We start from the raw sequence: 17533 nt of genomic DNA on the forward strand, positions 1-17533 counted from the left end.
CAAGCAGGTGAAGCGCTGAGGTCGACGCCGCCAAAGTCCAGCTAAATCACTTCTAATCAAGATGGCTGCATGGCTGCTTCCGTGGGGCAGCAAGCATCTGTGAGGGTAAGGTCAAATTTCGTTTTGTCCGGCGGCTCTCACCGGTACCCTCCCCCCTTTCCTCCTCTTCCATCAAGAGCGCGGCGGCGAGAGGTAGCTTTCCTCGTACACAGCAGCCGCGGCCGTATCATCCTCGAGCTTAGCCGCGTCGTTCGCCTCGAGGCGGTCACGATGTTCGAGCACGCCAGCCTTTTAGGCGCTCCGCTCCGGGTGCAGTCTCCCTTCGCACGTGCCCCATATGGCGCAACGCGAGACCACCTGAGTGCGCTGCGCTAGGCGCTGAATCACGCCGAAGCGCCGTTGCGACACAAGGGAAGAAGAATCGGTTCCTAATAAACCCACCCGGCGATATATATACCCCGACACTTTACGAAAAAACGCCACTGTGAGTGGCATTTTTGCCCCACGATAGATTTCGAGGTGACGTGGTAATTAATCGAATGAAAGGTCTGTGTTGCGGGATTTTTTTCGTATTTGTCTTGTTTTTATTATATGCGCTGAACTGATTCTGTTTAGTTTTATATATATATATATATATATATATATATATATATATATATATATATATATATAAGGACATTACAGACAATGTTTAATTATAGCATTATAAGATTCTGAGTTTTGCCAGCATCCGTTATGCGGCATCAAGCCGGCAGCGTATGCGATATCAACGTTGGGGTGTGTGCACACGCCTTGCAATATCTTAGCCTTCCACTGCAGTTCTAGTCTTACAGCCTGGTTAGTCGCCACCGTAACCATCCTGCTATTTCAGCTGCTGTTACTGATGCTGACTAGCTGTACGTGCAACACTGCTCAATCTGCACTCCGTGGAAAATGAAGCGACTGAAGTCCCCCTTGTTCGCCGCATCTTTTCCGTTATGTACGCGCAGTTTTGCAGCGTATGGGCGTATATGTTGTTCTCTTCCATCGCGTACCGCATCTTCTATTCTTTTCCTCTTGCCACTTCTTAAGTGCGCATTTGTTTCGCGCTCACATCTGTATAGGATGTCGCATTTCCAATGAGAAAGCGTGTAGCCTTTGGCCACGCGAGATAATACATCCCGCCCTGCTCGCCGAACCATTGGCCGACACTCGGCGGTAACTTACGCATGCCGCCCATACGGAGGCACGTACTACGTCGTACAACTGCACAGCGTACGTGTAACGCCCGCCAGAAGCTAAAGCATTCGCAGTCCAGTCGCCCGGGGTGTGGAACCGCCACACCCAGAAACACTCGTAAGCGGCGGCCCGGTGCAATCGAAACAGAGCCGGCCTGCAATTCTGTCTGTCTACTCCCCCCTTGCCATTTCTCTCTCTTTCCTTCCTCCGCACGCGCTCGCGCGCGCACACAGACACAACCCGTCCAGGTGAAACGACGACTGCGACTCTAGCAAATTGGTAAATTGCTCCCAGGCCGTCCAGCTGCCTTCTCTCCCCATGGCCGACAGCCTCGCCTTCCGACGGCTTTTGTTTCGTTGTTGTTTATGGGCAGGCAGTGAGTATGACTGCGGCGGGGAGAAGGGAGGCGCAGGCTGCAGCGCGCGCAGTAGCAAACAGAAATGACCCGAGAGCGCGCGGTGTGTAATTCGCGCAGGCAGTCATTACGAGGTGGCGGCCGAGTATAGCTATGTACAGAGAACGACTGCTGTTTTTGCTGCTGCTGCTGCTGCTGCTGCGCCTTTCGAAATGACCGTGTCCATATATCTGGAGAGCGAACTGCGCAGGCTAGAGACTCTGCCGCCCAGCACCAGCCGAGGAGCTACGAACGAACGAACACGACATTATACGAACGACCACGAGAGCACGAAACAAGCGTCCCGTGCATGCATCCGTGCTGCGTTCGAAATGCTGCGGGTCACGTATGCAGCGTGTTCCAGGCTGCCTGGTGTAATGCGTCGGTCGCGCAGCTACCAGCGACACGTCCAGAATTCCACTCACGGCCGCTTGTTCGAAGAGCCCTCTCCACCCCCCTCTGGTCTTTTCGAAATCCAACTAGCTTCGTTTTGCCCGTTGTGTGTGTGTGTGTGTGTTGTGACGGCGACCAATCGCTGAGTGCGGCCGGTCATTTGGGCCATGGTTCGCAAGGGAGGCCGTTGGACCAGAACAACCCGAACAGGCCTTCCGTAAGGGCAGAAGAAAAGTACGAATCCAAACATGGCGTGTCATTGGCTGCCGCTGCTACCCGAGCGGTGGATGGGAAATCTGTCATTATGCTTACCGCGCGCTATGCATGCAGTGGAGTGCATGTGGTCATTCCATAGCCTGCGGGCGTACCACTGGCTGTTTTCCATGCGTATCGTTTGGCCTGGTATAGCTCTGTCTAGCGGCTACACTCGTACGTTTGTAGATTAGATGGGTTAGTTAGTTATAGTAATATAGAAAAATACAAAAAAAAAAAAAAAAAGAACGGCGCAGTTAGTGAGCTCTTGACAATAACAGTGGTCGCGGTATAATCTGGCATCAGTCGCACTGCTCGGGTGTACGCAACAGGCAACCTAGCCCTGGGGCTCGCATGCAGTGAGTGCTTGGCAGCTGGAAATACGGGATAATTGTAGGGTTGTGATGAATGAAGACTCGCGTTGCACCGAGTCGCGTTTACCTGCGCAAACTGAGCGCTTTTAATGTTGCAATCTACTTGTCCGTCCGCAGAAGTGGCTACCGCCAAATGATACATTCACACGTGCGTTTTTCTCCTCTCCACGGCACTTATACATCTGGGATTGCAAGCTTCGGAGCGGAAAAAAAGAACACCTTTTCCACAGTCGTTGCCTGGCGTCATTGCGAGCATACAGAGAAGGGCAGCGGAGCAAGCATGGCAGGAAGGCTAGAATGGCCACGCATTACTCACCACTATAGCTGACAGTGTGTCTCTGTGTGCGGCATAATTATTATAATGCGAAACACCGCTTTCTTGCTCCAGCGGCTCGCGTGATATATAAGATACATATTCGTTGTGAAATCCGTCGCTTTGGGCGTGGGGACCTCCCCGCTGGACGATTACGAAAAACGTGGCCTTGCTCTAATTTACGAATTCATTGCGTAAACGCATCGCTTCCACGAATGTGCGATCCACGCACTGTGATCGCTTCTGCAGGGCACGATGTCGAATTGACTTCTCCGAAACTGCGCAATATGGCGGTTCTTTACAGGCAGCCTTAATGAAATACACTGGTGTATAAGCGTACACTCTTTCATCACAATGTTCTTCTTCGCGCAGGTGCTCTATAGCGTTAGAAAATATGCATATAGTTTGCGTAGCGTAAGTTCGTACGCCATAATATATGCACGCTTAAGGTCGATTTACCTGGCGAAGCCAGTATTGACTTATGTCTGTTATATATTTGGAGTTTTCACAATTTTCAATACACTACATGCAATGCAAAGTGGCTGACGGGCCACGTGCATGCCAACAACCTATCACAAAGAAAATGTCGTGGCTCTCACTGCACGTGCAGAGTGTGCTTGTTCAGGAATGCTTCAACAGTCTGCCGTTTTTCTTTTTAAGCCCCATATAGGAATTTAACAAAAAGAAATTTCTTCGCGAGTAGAGTTATAATTTTTGCTTGACTTTGTTCCGCACTTATGCCGTTAAAGAACACGTTTTTGTGAAGCAGAATGGCATCGTACATTTGTGGCCTTCCATCACTTTGTCTCTATGTGCCTCTTGCATCCGCATACATGTCCAGAGGCGAATGTTTGGAAGCCTTGGATTTCTATTTTGTTCATTTCGCGTCCTAAGCAAAATACGTTTGTGTTTTATAGTTAAGGAACTAGTACCAGGTTTCTAAACAACAGTTCTTATAGTTCAGGACCTGATGAGAGCTTTTCATGTTCCTCGAGAAGACAAATGCAGACTGCTTAAGCTGACTGAACTGTAACTGCTCGCTGTTTTTGAGGATGTATACGCAAATGCGGGCTATGAGCAGGGTGATTAACATTTCTTTCGTGAGCCTGCAGAGCAGGTGTGGGTTGTCTCGAGTCCGTGCTGTAGTGTAGACAAAAATAAACTGAGAACGATATTGTTTTCAAGCCCCATTTGCGCTTTTGTCTAAATAAAATTGGACATACGGGGTAGGTTGGGAGCGAGAAGGAGCGGTCTGGTTCTTTGCTGACAGATATTGTTTGTTTTATTAATTTCGTAATACGGCATGTTTCACGAAATCGAAGCTGCTTCTATTTACTGATGTCAGTGCCTGTTATGTCCACAATGGGATCAATAATAGTTGCGTGATTGAAATGAGCTTGCATGATTGAAGTGCCTTACGTGGACGAGTATAGTCCACAGAATCTATATGCAGGTCTGCGTTGCAGCGAAACATTCCCGCGCATCTGACGCTTAGACTTATAAGTCATCGGGCTTGTTGTTGAAAGCACTGCATGTAGATTTAAAGATAAGACACTTCATACGCGAACATGATCTAGATATGACAACACGTATACGCTACCACTGCTCTCATTCACGCCTCTGAGCGCATCGCCCTGTATCTTTTTTTTTTTATGATATATTTGTAAAGGTAACTTCTGCCATCGTAAACGGCGCAACCGTCGTTGTGGTGTGTATATTATAGTTGAAAGCTTCCGCGCACAATATATATCTGTCTGTAAGAATATTAAAGATAACTGGACAAGGGTTGAGGGAGAGCTTCAGTTCGCAAGCCGAGCCAATGTTTTGACAAAGAGACTTGTCATAGTCTGGGTTCAGACGAAGGCGAGTCCAATTGTCGAAATGTTGGCTCGGCTTGCTAACTGAGGTTCTCCCTACACCGTTGTTCAGTGCTCTATCATACTGTGTAGCCATTTTTTTTTTTCCATTTCTAACCTGCCTGTGAGAATGCAATTCCGATGAGCATCTTTATGGATTTTCTCCAGATAGCGCATATCTGGATCCCGTGAGACCCTTAAAAGGGACGCTAACGTGGAGTAACGAGGAGGTAGAGAGACAGGTAGTGCTCTGAGAATGATCGAGCTAGTTCGTAATGTCTATTTTATTTTTAAGGTGCTGCAGTTGTTGAATACCAAGCCCATCTTCACAGTAGATGGTATTCAGCTTTAGTGCGGAGCTCGTGGCATCTGTAAAGCTTTAATCTCTGAAGGGTTAGGAGAACCCTCGTGTTCACCTTTCTGACTATTTTGCCATGGGTACCGTATGGTCCTCGAAAGCTATAGCGATGTTGCTGAAATGCTTCTGGCCAAGATTGTACACCGTCCCTGGAACAAGGAAAACTCGTTTAAAGTTGTTACGGTATACCTACCCTTCAGTCACGCAAGGTATCTCTCTAAAAGTTAGGTTAATCAAATAGCCTTGCGCAAACAGAATAAAAGGAGGATTAAACGCGCGCTACATAGTGACGTACATTTTCAAAACAATTTATTGTAACCTTTCTTGCGTCTGTTGTGAGGTGGCAAGCGCCGAACCATTCCGGTTAGTTTTTTCTGGCAGTACGAATTTCTCGCACCTGGCGCGCGCGAGTTCTCCGACTGGCAGCAGTGACGCACGCAACCAGCTTCCCTGAATCGGCACCTGCTACCGACTTCAAGACTGCCCGGCGAGGGCGAACCAGGCCCAGTGAGACACGGCGCGAATCGGACACAGCGTTCACCTCCTTCCCCTCGCACAGGGGATGTGTAATCATTCCCCGCGACGGATGATAATAATCGTCGGCTTGGGGCACGCAATATTTCTGCCCAGTCTCTCCCCCCTCCCCCCACACTCCCGCTCTCTATCCTCCGAATCTGTTCCGTCGCTGCGGCGCACGTTGTTGGACATGCAACGGCGGCCAGTCCATGGCGCGGCCTTCGTAGAAGAGTAGATGGCAGCATCCTGCCGCCGTCCAAATTGTCCCGCGCCGCCCAAGCTGCTTGTTTATTGCTCCGTACGGCGCAGCAAGCGAAAAGATTGCTTCCTCCGTGGGAAATGCGCGCAATCTGGAATTGCTGAGTACCATCCAGCATGGAACTGCAGTGCTCTTGAGTGCTCGCGTCCGGAATATATAGCTATACATACGTGTCTTCGACGAAAGGATCGTTTCTTCCAGCATCCCACATTATGCCAACCATTAGGTGGTCGCGAACGAGCCTTCTCTTTAACATACCGCCGTCATGGTTTGTAAGCGGCCTAACGTTTTCCTGTATACTGTACTGGAAGGTCGCGTGTTTGGCCCACGGTGGTTTGGTCCTTATATACTTCTCCGATCATGGATGAATGCGAAATCCCAGAACGTCGGCGTACGCACGTTTGATTTTGGGTGCTCGTTAAAAAACACTACGCGTTCGAATATACAAAGCAACCCGTGAGAATGCTTGAAATGGCTATTCTATATATATGTGGGGCTCCTTCGTTGAACAATAATTACATGTACAAAATACGTCATCGTCTGTGGTCAACAAAGGGAAATCATGGTTTTTGTATTGAAAAGCATGAGTATAGGCTGCGCGCTTGAGTAGCTTACGACAGGGTTTATGTAGCTTTCTTCGATAGCATCAATTTGTTCACCGGCATTTATAGACAGCTTGTATCAAACAAGTCGTGCGACGAATTAGTGAATTAGTAGACATCAGAGTCAGCACAAGCAATAATTTATGGAAAAAGAAAACAAAACAGAAGGCGAGCAGATATATGGGGCGAACTGAGGGGAGGTGCAGAAGCTAAGTCATTAAATGACCGAGGCATCCTAAAGAAACAATAATTGCAAGAATATAGATTAGCCACTTCTTTGTCCTTTTGTAGAAGATTTATTAGTTAGAACTTACCTCGCTTCCCTTCATCTTTACCTCTTCTCCTCACTAAAGAAAAAAAAAAAAGACAGCATACAGCTATCTCATTAAATAAGTATATATTACCCCTTTTGAAATAAAACCAACTGATCTTGCCTGGATTGTCCTTCCTCTCTCTACATATGCAAACATATCTGGCTCAGTGCTAGCTCTGCTGGCAGCATATATATATATATATATATATATATATATATATATATATATATATATATATATATATATATATATATATATATATATATATATATATATATATATATATATATATATATATATATATATATATATATCAGCTTCGGCCTTTGTAACGCTGATCCACTTTTCAAATCCTTTTCGAACTCATTAAGGGGCTTTATAGGTACTCGGAAGGCGTCCATTACCTTAGCCTCACGTACTTCGCAAACTTGCTGCGATCGATGCAAAAAGGCATGCAGTCGATATTCAGGCGCTCTCCTTTTACTGCCGCCAATAACGCATTAACACGCTCAGGTCCTCGTCTGAAACCACCGGGGATTCCAAGTGCGCACAAGCAGCGCGATGGGTGCCCCGCTATATAATTATAGCTATAAGAGTATGTCGTTGCGACCGAAGGGCCTGTTTATACACAGATCACGAAGACAGCACTCGCCGAACTTCCTGCAGGTATATACATATATATACTCGACGGTCGACGGAGGAGGATGTACTGCAAGTGCGTTAACTTTTGGTGTTGTGGTTGAGGGGCTTGCGAAGAGCGCACACCGTGAGACGTATACACAAACTATCAACTTACGGCGGTGCTTTCGTCGTGTGTGTAGAGAGCGAGGAGTATCGAATCACCGCCATTGACGTACACTTGCGTGACTCACGTATGCGATCTTATACAGCCGAACGAAGCGCGGATGTGAGGCTTAGATGCCAATATTCGTGTCACGCAAAGCTCGGTCTAAAGCATGTTGCATCTGCAGTTCTTTCAACCGACTTCTATTTTGCCGTCTTCAAATAAGCTTCGTATATAGCTGTGTGCACAAACAAAGATGGAGACACCTGTATTTCAGTAGAATATCATTCAGTATACTGCTTTTGCTTCCTAATTCCAGCGATTTGAAAATACCGTTGTCTGGAAGGAATCTGTGAATTTGCAGTTCAGGTGCGGTTTTGTATCTATTGATTGCATGCACGCTGTCCGAATTAAAGCCTTGGTGAGCGTGCCACGCGTCGTATCAGGCTTTGAGGAGCGCGCACTGCGAACTATATATGCATGTCGCCCAATCGACTGTAGAATTGATTTGTTCTAACCTAAGCACGTGGTTTAGCTCGGTTAGCATGCCTGTGCATAACCCTGTGCTGTTTTTTCCACGGTGGGCTCGTTGCGCTTAAATGCCATGGCTTGCTACGAAAAAAAATAACAACATATAAACTGGTTCCACTACTTCTACTTTCTTTCCTTTTATTTTACATATAGCCGGACCCCACCGCTAACAATATTTACTAAAACCTGTGGACAGTCGCAACTTGGAAAGTTCGTCCTATTCACTTGTCCCATTTATGCTACACTTTATTCCTTCAATCCCAGCCCTTCGCTGAAGCCATTGACGTGAGGCTAAAAGTATTCACTATATTTTGTCTTTGCAGACAACAGACGGCGGAAGGACGAAGAGCATCACTGTAAGCAAACACGCTTTCCTATGCGGTCTTTCCTGTGTCCTGTAGGTGTTCTCCCTTGTTATTTTCATTCGAGTTTGTTATGTGCAGTATAGTTATTGCATTGCATGCCATACAAATGCATGGGTTTACAGCCATTCAGGCGGGGCACAAGGAATGCACCTCGCGTTTCTCTAACCTTAAACGCAGCACGTCAGTTTTTACTATTGCCTTCAGAAACAATCAAGAAATGAAATGGGGGGAAAAAAAAGTGAAATCCAAGGCTGCGACGGAGTCTGAGTAAACAAAGAAAACAGCAGGCCCTTGTTAAGCTTCCAACTATAGAGCAAGCCCTTCACGCACCGCATGCGGCCTCCTTGTATGTGAAATGGTCCCCATACGAATCCAAGACCATCCGCATCCTTTAAAGACATACGACACTACGCAGGAGTCACATGTTCATACACGCAAACGCATCCGCTTTAAAACGGAGTGCAAGTGGCACTCCTTCGCGTACTCACGTTTGAAATCTGAGTATAGTGAACCTCCATAAACGCATACTTACGCACAGGCCGTATATAACCACGGGGCGGCGCGCACACAAACGCGCATCACTTTAATACAAGAGAGGAGACGCATAGCGAAGAAAGGAAATGCACTCCGCCATCCCTCGGTTGAGAGAGCTCTTCCACTCTCCAGCGCAGGTTTCCTTTTCGGAGACCAGTGAATGGCGGGCAGCACAGACAAAGGAAGGCGAAAGGGGAAACTGGAAATGCGATCCAATTTCACGCGGGCCCACTCAATCTAGTTTCGCCGTTCCGGTGCCGACTGGGCGCTGCACGTGCGCGCACGTATTCGTGCCCCTTGCGTGCAGGTCCTCCCACCCTGCAGCCATGCCGAGTTCGCGTATATAGGACTCTAAACTCGTGGCGCAACGTGGATCACTCGGGGTGAGCATAGTATCGCTCGCGAAGTCCCTTGGTCTCGGCTTGCAGACAATGGATCGGGGCGGCGCATCACTGCTACCTCTGGCGTAGTTGGCACTGACACCGAAACAACGGGACGACGACAAATCGAATACCACGGCGGCCCTTTGGGATGAGCCTGCGCGGAAGTTAGAAGAGGAAGGGGAGAAAATGGGGGGGAAATAGAGGGGGGGGGAGGTTCTGAGTCAAGCGCTCGCGTCTCTCTACGCCACCCTCTCTCCCTCCCGGTGCGCTTCACCTTTCGAGACTCTTCTAACTGGGATCAGTGAAAATTGCGCTCTCGTCCGCCCCGAGATGGCTTTAATGGCTTTCAGCCCGGAGGGAAGGCGAAGGAAGCGCCATCTGTTGGCGGTTCAGTGTAGCATCGGCTGTAGTACCCGTGTGAGCACGGATGCCTGAGGCCAAGGGCAATGAGGAGGAAACGTGAATGTCAGTATTTGTGGTTCACGAAAAGGAAGCGTACGTGAATGGTTCTCGCTGGGTCACGTTTTCACGAAGCACGTCATGTCACGTCGCGTTGAGGCAAAATGGCACGCCAGGTCGCTTCGCCTTTACTTCATCGCCAAGTCCGCTGCAATTGTCAAACTCGCAGGGAAAACAAAGAAAAGGAAATCATTCCTTCGGGGACATATAAGATGCAAGAGAATCATGTCTTCGAGATATATAGTTTCAGAATGGGAACCGGAGAAGGCTGCGATTCGAATACTATACGGTGAGTTCAGTCTCTTGCCTCAGCATATGTAGCAGAGGGTTGTCGCACCAGGAGTTGCTGACACAGTCTTCCTACGACGCGTTGTGGTGAGGTTGACTCTTTTCTTGCCGGAAATGTACTAGCCAGTTTCAATTTACACGTTTACGGAAACACTAATTACACAGCCACCTTTGTGATGTTGCCGGAAATGTGTCAAGCGTGGCGTATTAGTTACAAAATGGCCACGGTACGATTTGCGGAATTAAATCGTATTATTTAGACACTATGAATATGCAGAAGAAAAAAAAAACAGACATGCAAACTGTTATAACATTTATTGCAAAGTCATGCCTGATGCATATACGGTTTGCACAAGTTGTGAGCCCAGAGTGCCGGAATCACATAAGGCGCAAGAACTGATTCTGATTTCAGCTTGCTCTCTTCGCAGTTGAACGACCCACCGACAAAAGGTCAGGGATGAAATAGGAGAGGCGCTGAGTCGTAGAAATCGGCGTCGGTGCATCAACCTTGCAGTTCTTTCGTTTTCTTAGTTCCTGGTGTATGGCGCTAAATTACAGATAATGTTAATAAACACTAGCAACTACTGGCCAAAAACCACAACAACAAAATGTTCCACCCATCGAGCACCACTTTACGCGGCTTTGCTCACTTATCTGTATACCTCCTGCTTTCTGCTGTTAGGCTCATTTCCTACGAGCCGTGTTTGGATGGAGGTGGCACCGAGAATTGAAACACGGACAGCAAATAGGGATAAATTTTTCTACCAAGCGCCGTTGATGGTCCGCTGGAAAGTGAAATGCCCACATTTTGTCAGATATAACGAATCCCTCCCGCTTTACTCACCAGAAATGCCCACATTTTGTCAGATATAACGAATCCCTCCCGCTTTACTCACCAGTGGAAGAAACGTTCAAGCTTTCAATCTCGCGTTTCAGTTGCCCCGTACGTTTTCGAAGGTGCTGGCGTAACACCCGAAGTACCATCGTTGAACCTCGGATGCGCTATCACTTAACCGTGAGAGCTTATGAGTGGTTTCACCTCAACCCGTTAGTAATCCCATTTCCGGGAGTCGAATCCAGAGTCCACTTTCGGTTGTCCGTCCTTTTAGCGACTGCGACGGACTTCCACTGCCATCTGGCGGCATAGTTGGTTCGTAGCGGACCCGAGCAACGGAAGATGGAAAGCGAGAAGGATGAGAAATGCGTAACTGAGGAGAGATCGGGAGAAGGGGGCAGAGAGGGGGGCGAGAGCTGCTGCATTTGCGATGACGACGACGTCTCCGTTTCCGCACCCGCTGACGGCGGCGGAGGCGGGTTCGCCGCCCAAGGAACGGACGGCTCCCCTCCGCCGCGCGGAGGCCGTCCCACTGCGGGAAGTCCGAATCGAAATGTGGCTCTGCTCACTGCGCCGGCGCCGCCGGTAGGCGTGGTGCCGCCGACCGAGAACGACAAGCGGCGCCGGTCCGCCTCCGCGGTCGACGGCACCTGCGCGAACGACGACGCAGAGACAGACGAAAGCAGCAACGCGCACATGGCGACGACTCGGCGACGACGAAGAGAGGCGTGCTTTCTTCGCGCAGGAAAAAGAAGAAACAAAAGTGAAACTCGGTTCCTCCCACGCGCTCCATCCGCGGACCTCGCGGTTCGGGCTCCGTTCCTTCTAGCTCTCTCCCCCTTCCTATCCGGACCTCCGGGACGGAAAAATGGGCCCCGGGCCCGAAGACTCGGCGCTTTTCACTATAGACCTCCTCGTCGCTCCGTCTCCTACCTCTTTCCACTTCCCCCTCAGTGCAGGCCGCACGCGCCGTCGTCTTGTAGGGGACTCTGGCCCTAACCATATCCTCCTACTTTTCCCCCTTCGTCTCCGAGCGCATCCGTGCTTTATCGAGTTCTCTCCGAGCTTCTGCCATTGCTTCTGCTGATGCTTCCTGAGAAGGGGGGGGGGGCACAGCGCATCTACCTTGCCTACGCCGTTCGCTCGCTGGTCGCGTTTCTCATGGCCTGGGGTAGGCATTCTATAGGGAGTGCCGCCTCGGGAACGGAATGGCGTGTTTCGCATGCATGCGCGCCCGAGTGAGAGCCGCTGGGGCCCCTGTGATGCATCTCGAGAGGCTCGCCCACTTTCTTCGGTGTCGCAGGCTGTGGTCCCAGATGAATGCCCGCGTTGCGTCCTTTCGTTGTCTCCTTTTCGTCTCTCTCTCTCTCGTCCGCTGATGGCCGAGAGAACACTCAGGCGCCTTCAGTTCTTGCTCTTGGGAGCACAAAGAGAATGTATTGTGAGAGATGGTGCGTTCTTTTGGGACTCAGAAACTTCATGGTATGCACGAGCCCTGGCGCAGAATTTTCGTCATGGCGTGCGTCCTTATATATATACTCGGAATTTTAGCGCTTGGAGAAGACATGTTTGAGAATAAGCTACGGTACATTCGTATACGATAGGCATGGAGTTGTGGAAGCATGTTATTTGAACGTTTGACACACAGCTGTAGACGACAAAGTGATGAGTAGGTACGCAAGCCCAGTACGGGGTTTGCACTCTATAATAGTCTACGAATCGATTAAACCGACAGCGAGGACTAACTTTTGTCGCATACTTGTGAGTGCTGTTTCGCTTTCTTCCCTACTTCGCCTGAGCATCCTTTTCCTGTTTACTGAACTGCAAACCTTGAGGAATATATCAGATATGTAACTTGCTTTGCTTCTGAACGAAGGCGTGCTAGAAAAAAAAAATGAGGGGGGGGGGGGAGGGGGGGATGAGGCTAGTGCATCAATGATGAAAAGTAATATGATAGTAACGTTCATACGCAGAAATAATCCGCGTGGTTTTAGAGTGTAACCACGAATTGAACCGAAATAAGAAACGGGACACAAGACAGTATACATAAGGTCGGAAAACACAAATAGAATGTAGACATCCCGGCCTCGGCGGCTCCGTTTCGATGGAGGCGAAACGGAGTGGCGTCCATGTGCGGTGCGATGTCAGTGCACGTTAAAGAACCCCAGGTGGTCGAAATTTCCGGAGTTCTCCACTACGGCGTCTCTCATAGCCTGAGTCGCTTTGGGACGTTAAAACCCCACAAACCAAACCAACCAACCAAATGGAATGTAGACAGGACATAGACAGGAGATAGATAAGTAAATGTATAATATATATTATGTGGAGCGCAGAAACAGGAACTCGCTGAAATACTTGTGCTGCGGTGAATTCGGTTCAGTTGATAATAGCCAGAAAGAAGTAGAGGAAAAAGAAGGTACTGTTAAGGAAGAACAACCTCTATTATACACCAAATGTTGGAATGAACTCCAATTTCCAACCGCAGCCAAATCGATAACGACACGTAGCTTTTAGTCGATCTCGGGGCTTTCAGGTATTTTGACGCGCCGAAGCGACTCAGGCTATTCATGAGGTCAACATGTAGTGGATGGCTCCGGATCAATTTCCACTCCCTGGATTTTCTAACGTGTGCTGAGCACAAGGACGCTTTTCAATTTCGCCTCCATCGAAGTGCGACCGTCACGGTCGGAACCGAATCCGTGATCCGCACTACGGACTAGCCGCCGAACGCCAAAGCCACTGAGCCACCGCGACGCTGTTTTAATGTGAAAGCATTATAACTGTCATTACGGGAAAATCTGTCCGGCGTTGATATAGTTGGCGTTCTCAACACTTGATGGAATCCGGCCGCGAAGATGACGACGCAGAATGGAGACGATTAAATAGAATCGATTGGTCGGCATTGAGGTTCGAAACCATGGCCCTCTGCGCGCCACTTGTGCACGCAACGTATATGAAAATATACAGTTGGTTCGGCGTGTTATATAGCCACATAGCGAGTGACGCGTTGTGGTGCGCATAACTTTCTGACGTGCGGTTGGAGTGCGTAATCATATTACATATCATTTATAATCGCTGAATGCAAACATAGAAAGCGAAAGTGAGACTCCGATCGGACTGCTGCTTACGTCTTATGTTTAGGCGAACCGCGATGGGCTAAAATAAACCGGTAGGCTCATCTACCCAGAGTCGACCTTCCCGTACATGCTTCTAAAAATGGAAACAGGGTAACAGTGCAAAAACAGGGCAACGCGAGGAATTAACAACAGATGCTCTGACTTGCAACTAAACTTTAATTATTTGAAAGGTGCATACACATAAAGTAGTCTCGAGGTAAGCTATATTAGCCCAGGCAACGTCCGGGGGGGTGTAAGGACGGGATAAAAGCGATAAATTCTTAAAAGCTCAAATTTTTCGACAAGGAACGATGCCTATGGAAAGAGTGACGTGAAAAAATGAGAACAAGATGCAGGTAAAAAATAGATAATGGGCATGCGCGTCAGCAGTGCATGTAGCAGCGTCAATGCTGTGACACAAATTATATACATCTGCTCAAGCGACACACCGCACAGCCGATGAGAGAGATAGAGAGAGAAAGAACAGAATTCAGGGATGGCATATCGCTCCGAACTTGAATAGGAACAGTCGCTGTTATCCGTCGCCAGACAGAACTCACTTTCTTCGACGTGGAAGCCCGAAATACGGCGATTTTTACAACAAGCGCGACCGTCGAGTTGTTGACCGCGGAGCCTGATGCGCGCGTGACGCTCTCTTTTCTTTGAGCAGCCACCATGGTGATGCATTTTCGTATACGTTCGTCTTTTCCATCGCCATCCATTAGATGGTCGCCAACTGTCCTTACATCCGGCTCTGCGCCGCGATTTATAATGGGGGCAGCGCGGCGCGCTCACGTCATGTTCGTCCCCTCCGCTATCGGAATAGAAAATGGGGAGCATGCTACCGGGCGCGGCGAAATCATATCGCGTGCGCTGTACCATAAATATACCGCCCCTAACTACAAACAAGTCCTCCTTCTCTTCTATTTTTTAATTCCTTTCCCCTCTCTCTCGCTTCCGTCACGATACCCGATCCCTCCAACCCATCGCTTGGAAAGCGAAAGCCGATCTCCCACATAACGCATAACTAGAGCGCCCGCCACCGTGCACTCCAACTATCTATCTCTTCTTTCATTCCTCCCTCTTCACAAACGGTCACTCAAACTTTTTTTTTTTTTTTTTTTTAACTATCCCGAAAAATGTATCCTCATCCGTTCCCCCAAAACAGACCTCCTGGTTCACATTGTTCACGCGTCCCTTTCGAGGGTGCTTCTTCCTTTCTCTCTTTCTTTCCAGCTTCGTATCCTCGCTCGTTTCGATGCTTTTGCTTCGAATCTTGTCGCGCGCGGTGTAAGTGTTATTTCTTCTTTCATTCGTCATATGCACTTCAGCCTTCCCGTCTCGTAGATAGAAAGAACAGCGCCATTCCTCGGTCGTGCAGGAACCGTGCCCTTGCGCGTCGGCGCTGCTCATCTTCCAGAGTGTTTGCTCGTCTCAGCGCCAGATGGCGAAACTAGGTCTCCAGGCCCTTCGTAAAGCGGCATCGATCGGAAGCGCTACTGCATCCGCGTTTACTGCCCTATAGCCTCTCTTGAGTGCCTCGAAAGTGTCAAAATGCGTGAGGAAATATTCAAGAGAGGCAAACTCGATGCTGATCTGTATAAACGAAAGATAAACTTGTGCTTTTGCACCAAACAGCCGCCGGCATATATAGGGCACATCGGACCGAACTCTTTGATGGGGCTTCCGGATTGTGTATGGAAAGGCTTCAGACACTCTCGCAGATATTCCTAAGTTCCGGCAAAATTGCGAGGTAGGAAGGAAAACAGCGCAAAAACACAACACACGAAGAAAAGAAAAACTAGACATATCTATAGGTCCCGTTTCGTCTCCCCATTCCTTCGTTCGTTGCGCACGCTTTCCAAGGACGACCAATTAGCCCGAAATGTGTTAGACCAGTAGTACAATCGAGCGGGCTAGTTGGCTAGGCGACTCCGTATATACTCTGGCGCTGCATAGTTGGTAGCGAGCGCATCATCGGTGTAACGTCTTACTTTAATCTCTTTTGTGTAGGTTGTGTTTGTGTATAACCATGCAGCGCCAGCGGTCTACGGAGTGCTATAGTCAGTTGCAGGGTGCTTGAAAGAAAATTTTCTCAGTGGGCAGTATATATAGTTAATTACTTGCTTGTTTGTAAAACAGCTTCTGAACGAGCATGTGATCCGTAATAGACCATATATGCCTGCTCCATTTGTGCAGATACTCTGCTTTCAGAGTGACGAGACACTTAGCAGTGGGCAAATAAGTGGCCACGCACGCCGCAGCCAAGGTATACATCTGTTCGTCTTATTGAAGTGACACCAGCCAGGCACGCCACAGCGGAAATGGCAGGCTGGCAATTGACTATACAGTCAGGATAAGCGCCATACATGCTTTATTCATCACCATGATCCAAAACTGTAAAAAAAAGGCGAAACGAGACAACCAATTAACACTCCGCATAAAGCGGAAAATGTATGGTCTGAAATGCGGCAAGAGACTATGTAAAACCAACTAAGTCCGGTCCATATACTGACTGTATATACACTGATCGTATAAACGGATAGTAAAATCGGCTAGGACGCAAAGAGCTTAGAGATTCGTTTTCTGCTCACAGCCTTCTCACTGAATGTATCCCACTGGGGAGTGCAAGTTGTCGAATCCATAGCGGCATTTTCCAATTTAGTGCACATAGCTTGTGGCGAATCCTTTCGGTTTATAAATTTTCCAGAGCATTCTCGGCTCTCCGGGAATATTTTAAAATTCTTTTTTACTTGCATTTGCTGTGCATTTTATACATCGTTTTCTTTATTTTATTCTCTTCACTCGTTTTTCTTTGTTTGTTTGTGGCACAAACCCGTGATAAGTGCACCTAAGCACAAATGATCTCCGGTCAAGTGCAACGGGATTAATCCCCATTTCCAGCACATCGCACATAAGCAGCTGTTGATCCGAGAGACGATCCCTGCCCGGCAAAGCATCCTGTTGCACGGGTGGTGTGGAAAGCGGTTCCGAAAAAAAAGGAGAAGTTGTCGACAAACTAACTATGGAGGCGTCGATATTATTGCTTCAAGAGACAGGGCGAAAGGAACGGGGCGATAGAGAACGACCTCCAGATGTCAATCATTTCCCGCGGGACCCTGCATGTCGCGTTCGGGGTTTCCAGGTTCGGCTGTCGAATTAGATCTGGCCAGTGACTCGGTGCGAACACGCTTTGAGCTATGCATGTATGTGTATGAAAAGAAAAAAAAAAAAAAAGGTAAACGCGAACATTCTGTACTCTCACCCGGCGTCCTATTCGCAACCTCGAACGTTTATAGGCGGGGCCCGCCCCTCAGACAGCCGTGTGTATATATATACGTATACGATCGGACAAAAAAGGCGCAGTTTGGCCGCGCAGCAAATGCCAG

The 17533-nt window shown here is 48.5% G+C and overlaps 1 protein-coding gene across 1 annotated transcript in view; it reads left to right on the forward strand.

The window, feature by feature from the left end:
* Window positions 1-17533, forward strand: part of LOC146191472 (dachshund homolog 1-like) — a 62740-nt gene that overhangs the window by 7622 nt on the left and 37585 nt on the right. The window contains exon 2 of the mRNA XM_084602001.1: window positions 8488-8520. Coding sequence (XP_084458127.1) covers window positions 8488-8520 — 33 coding nt within the window. The remainder of the gene's footprint in view (window positions 1-8487; window positions 8521-17533) is intronic.

The sequence above is a fragment of the Amblyomma maculatum genome, chromosome 4, assembly GCF_055883805.1.
Source record: "Amblyomma maculatum isolate TAMU_Amacu chromosome 4, ASM5588380v1, whole genome shotgun sequence".
NCBI lineage: Eukaryota > Metazoa > Arthropoda > Arachnida > Ixodida > Ixodidae > Amblyomma > Amblyomma maculatum.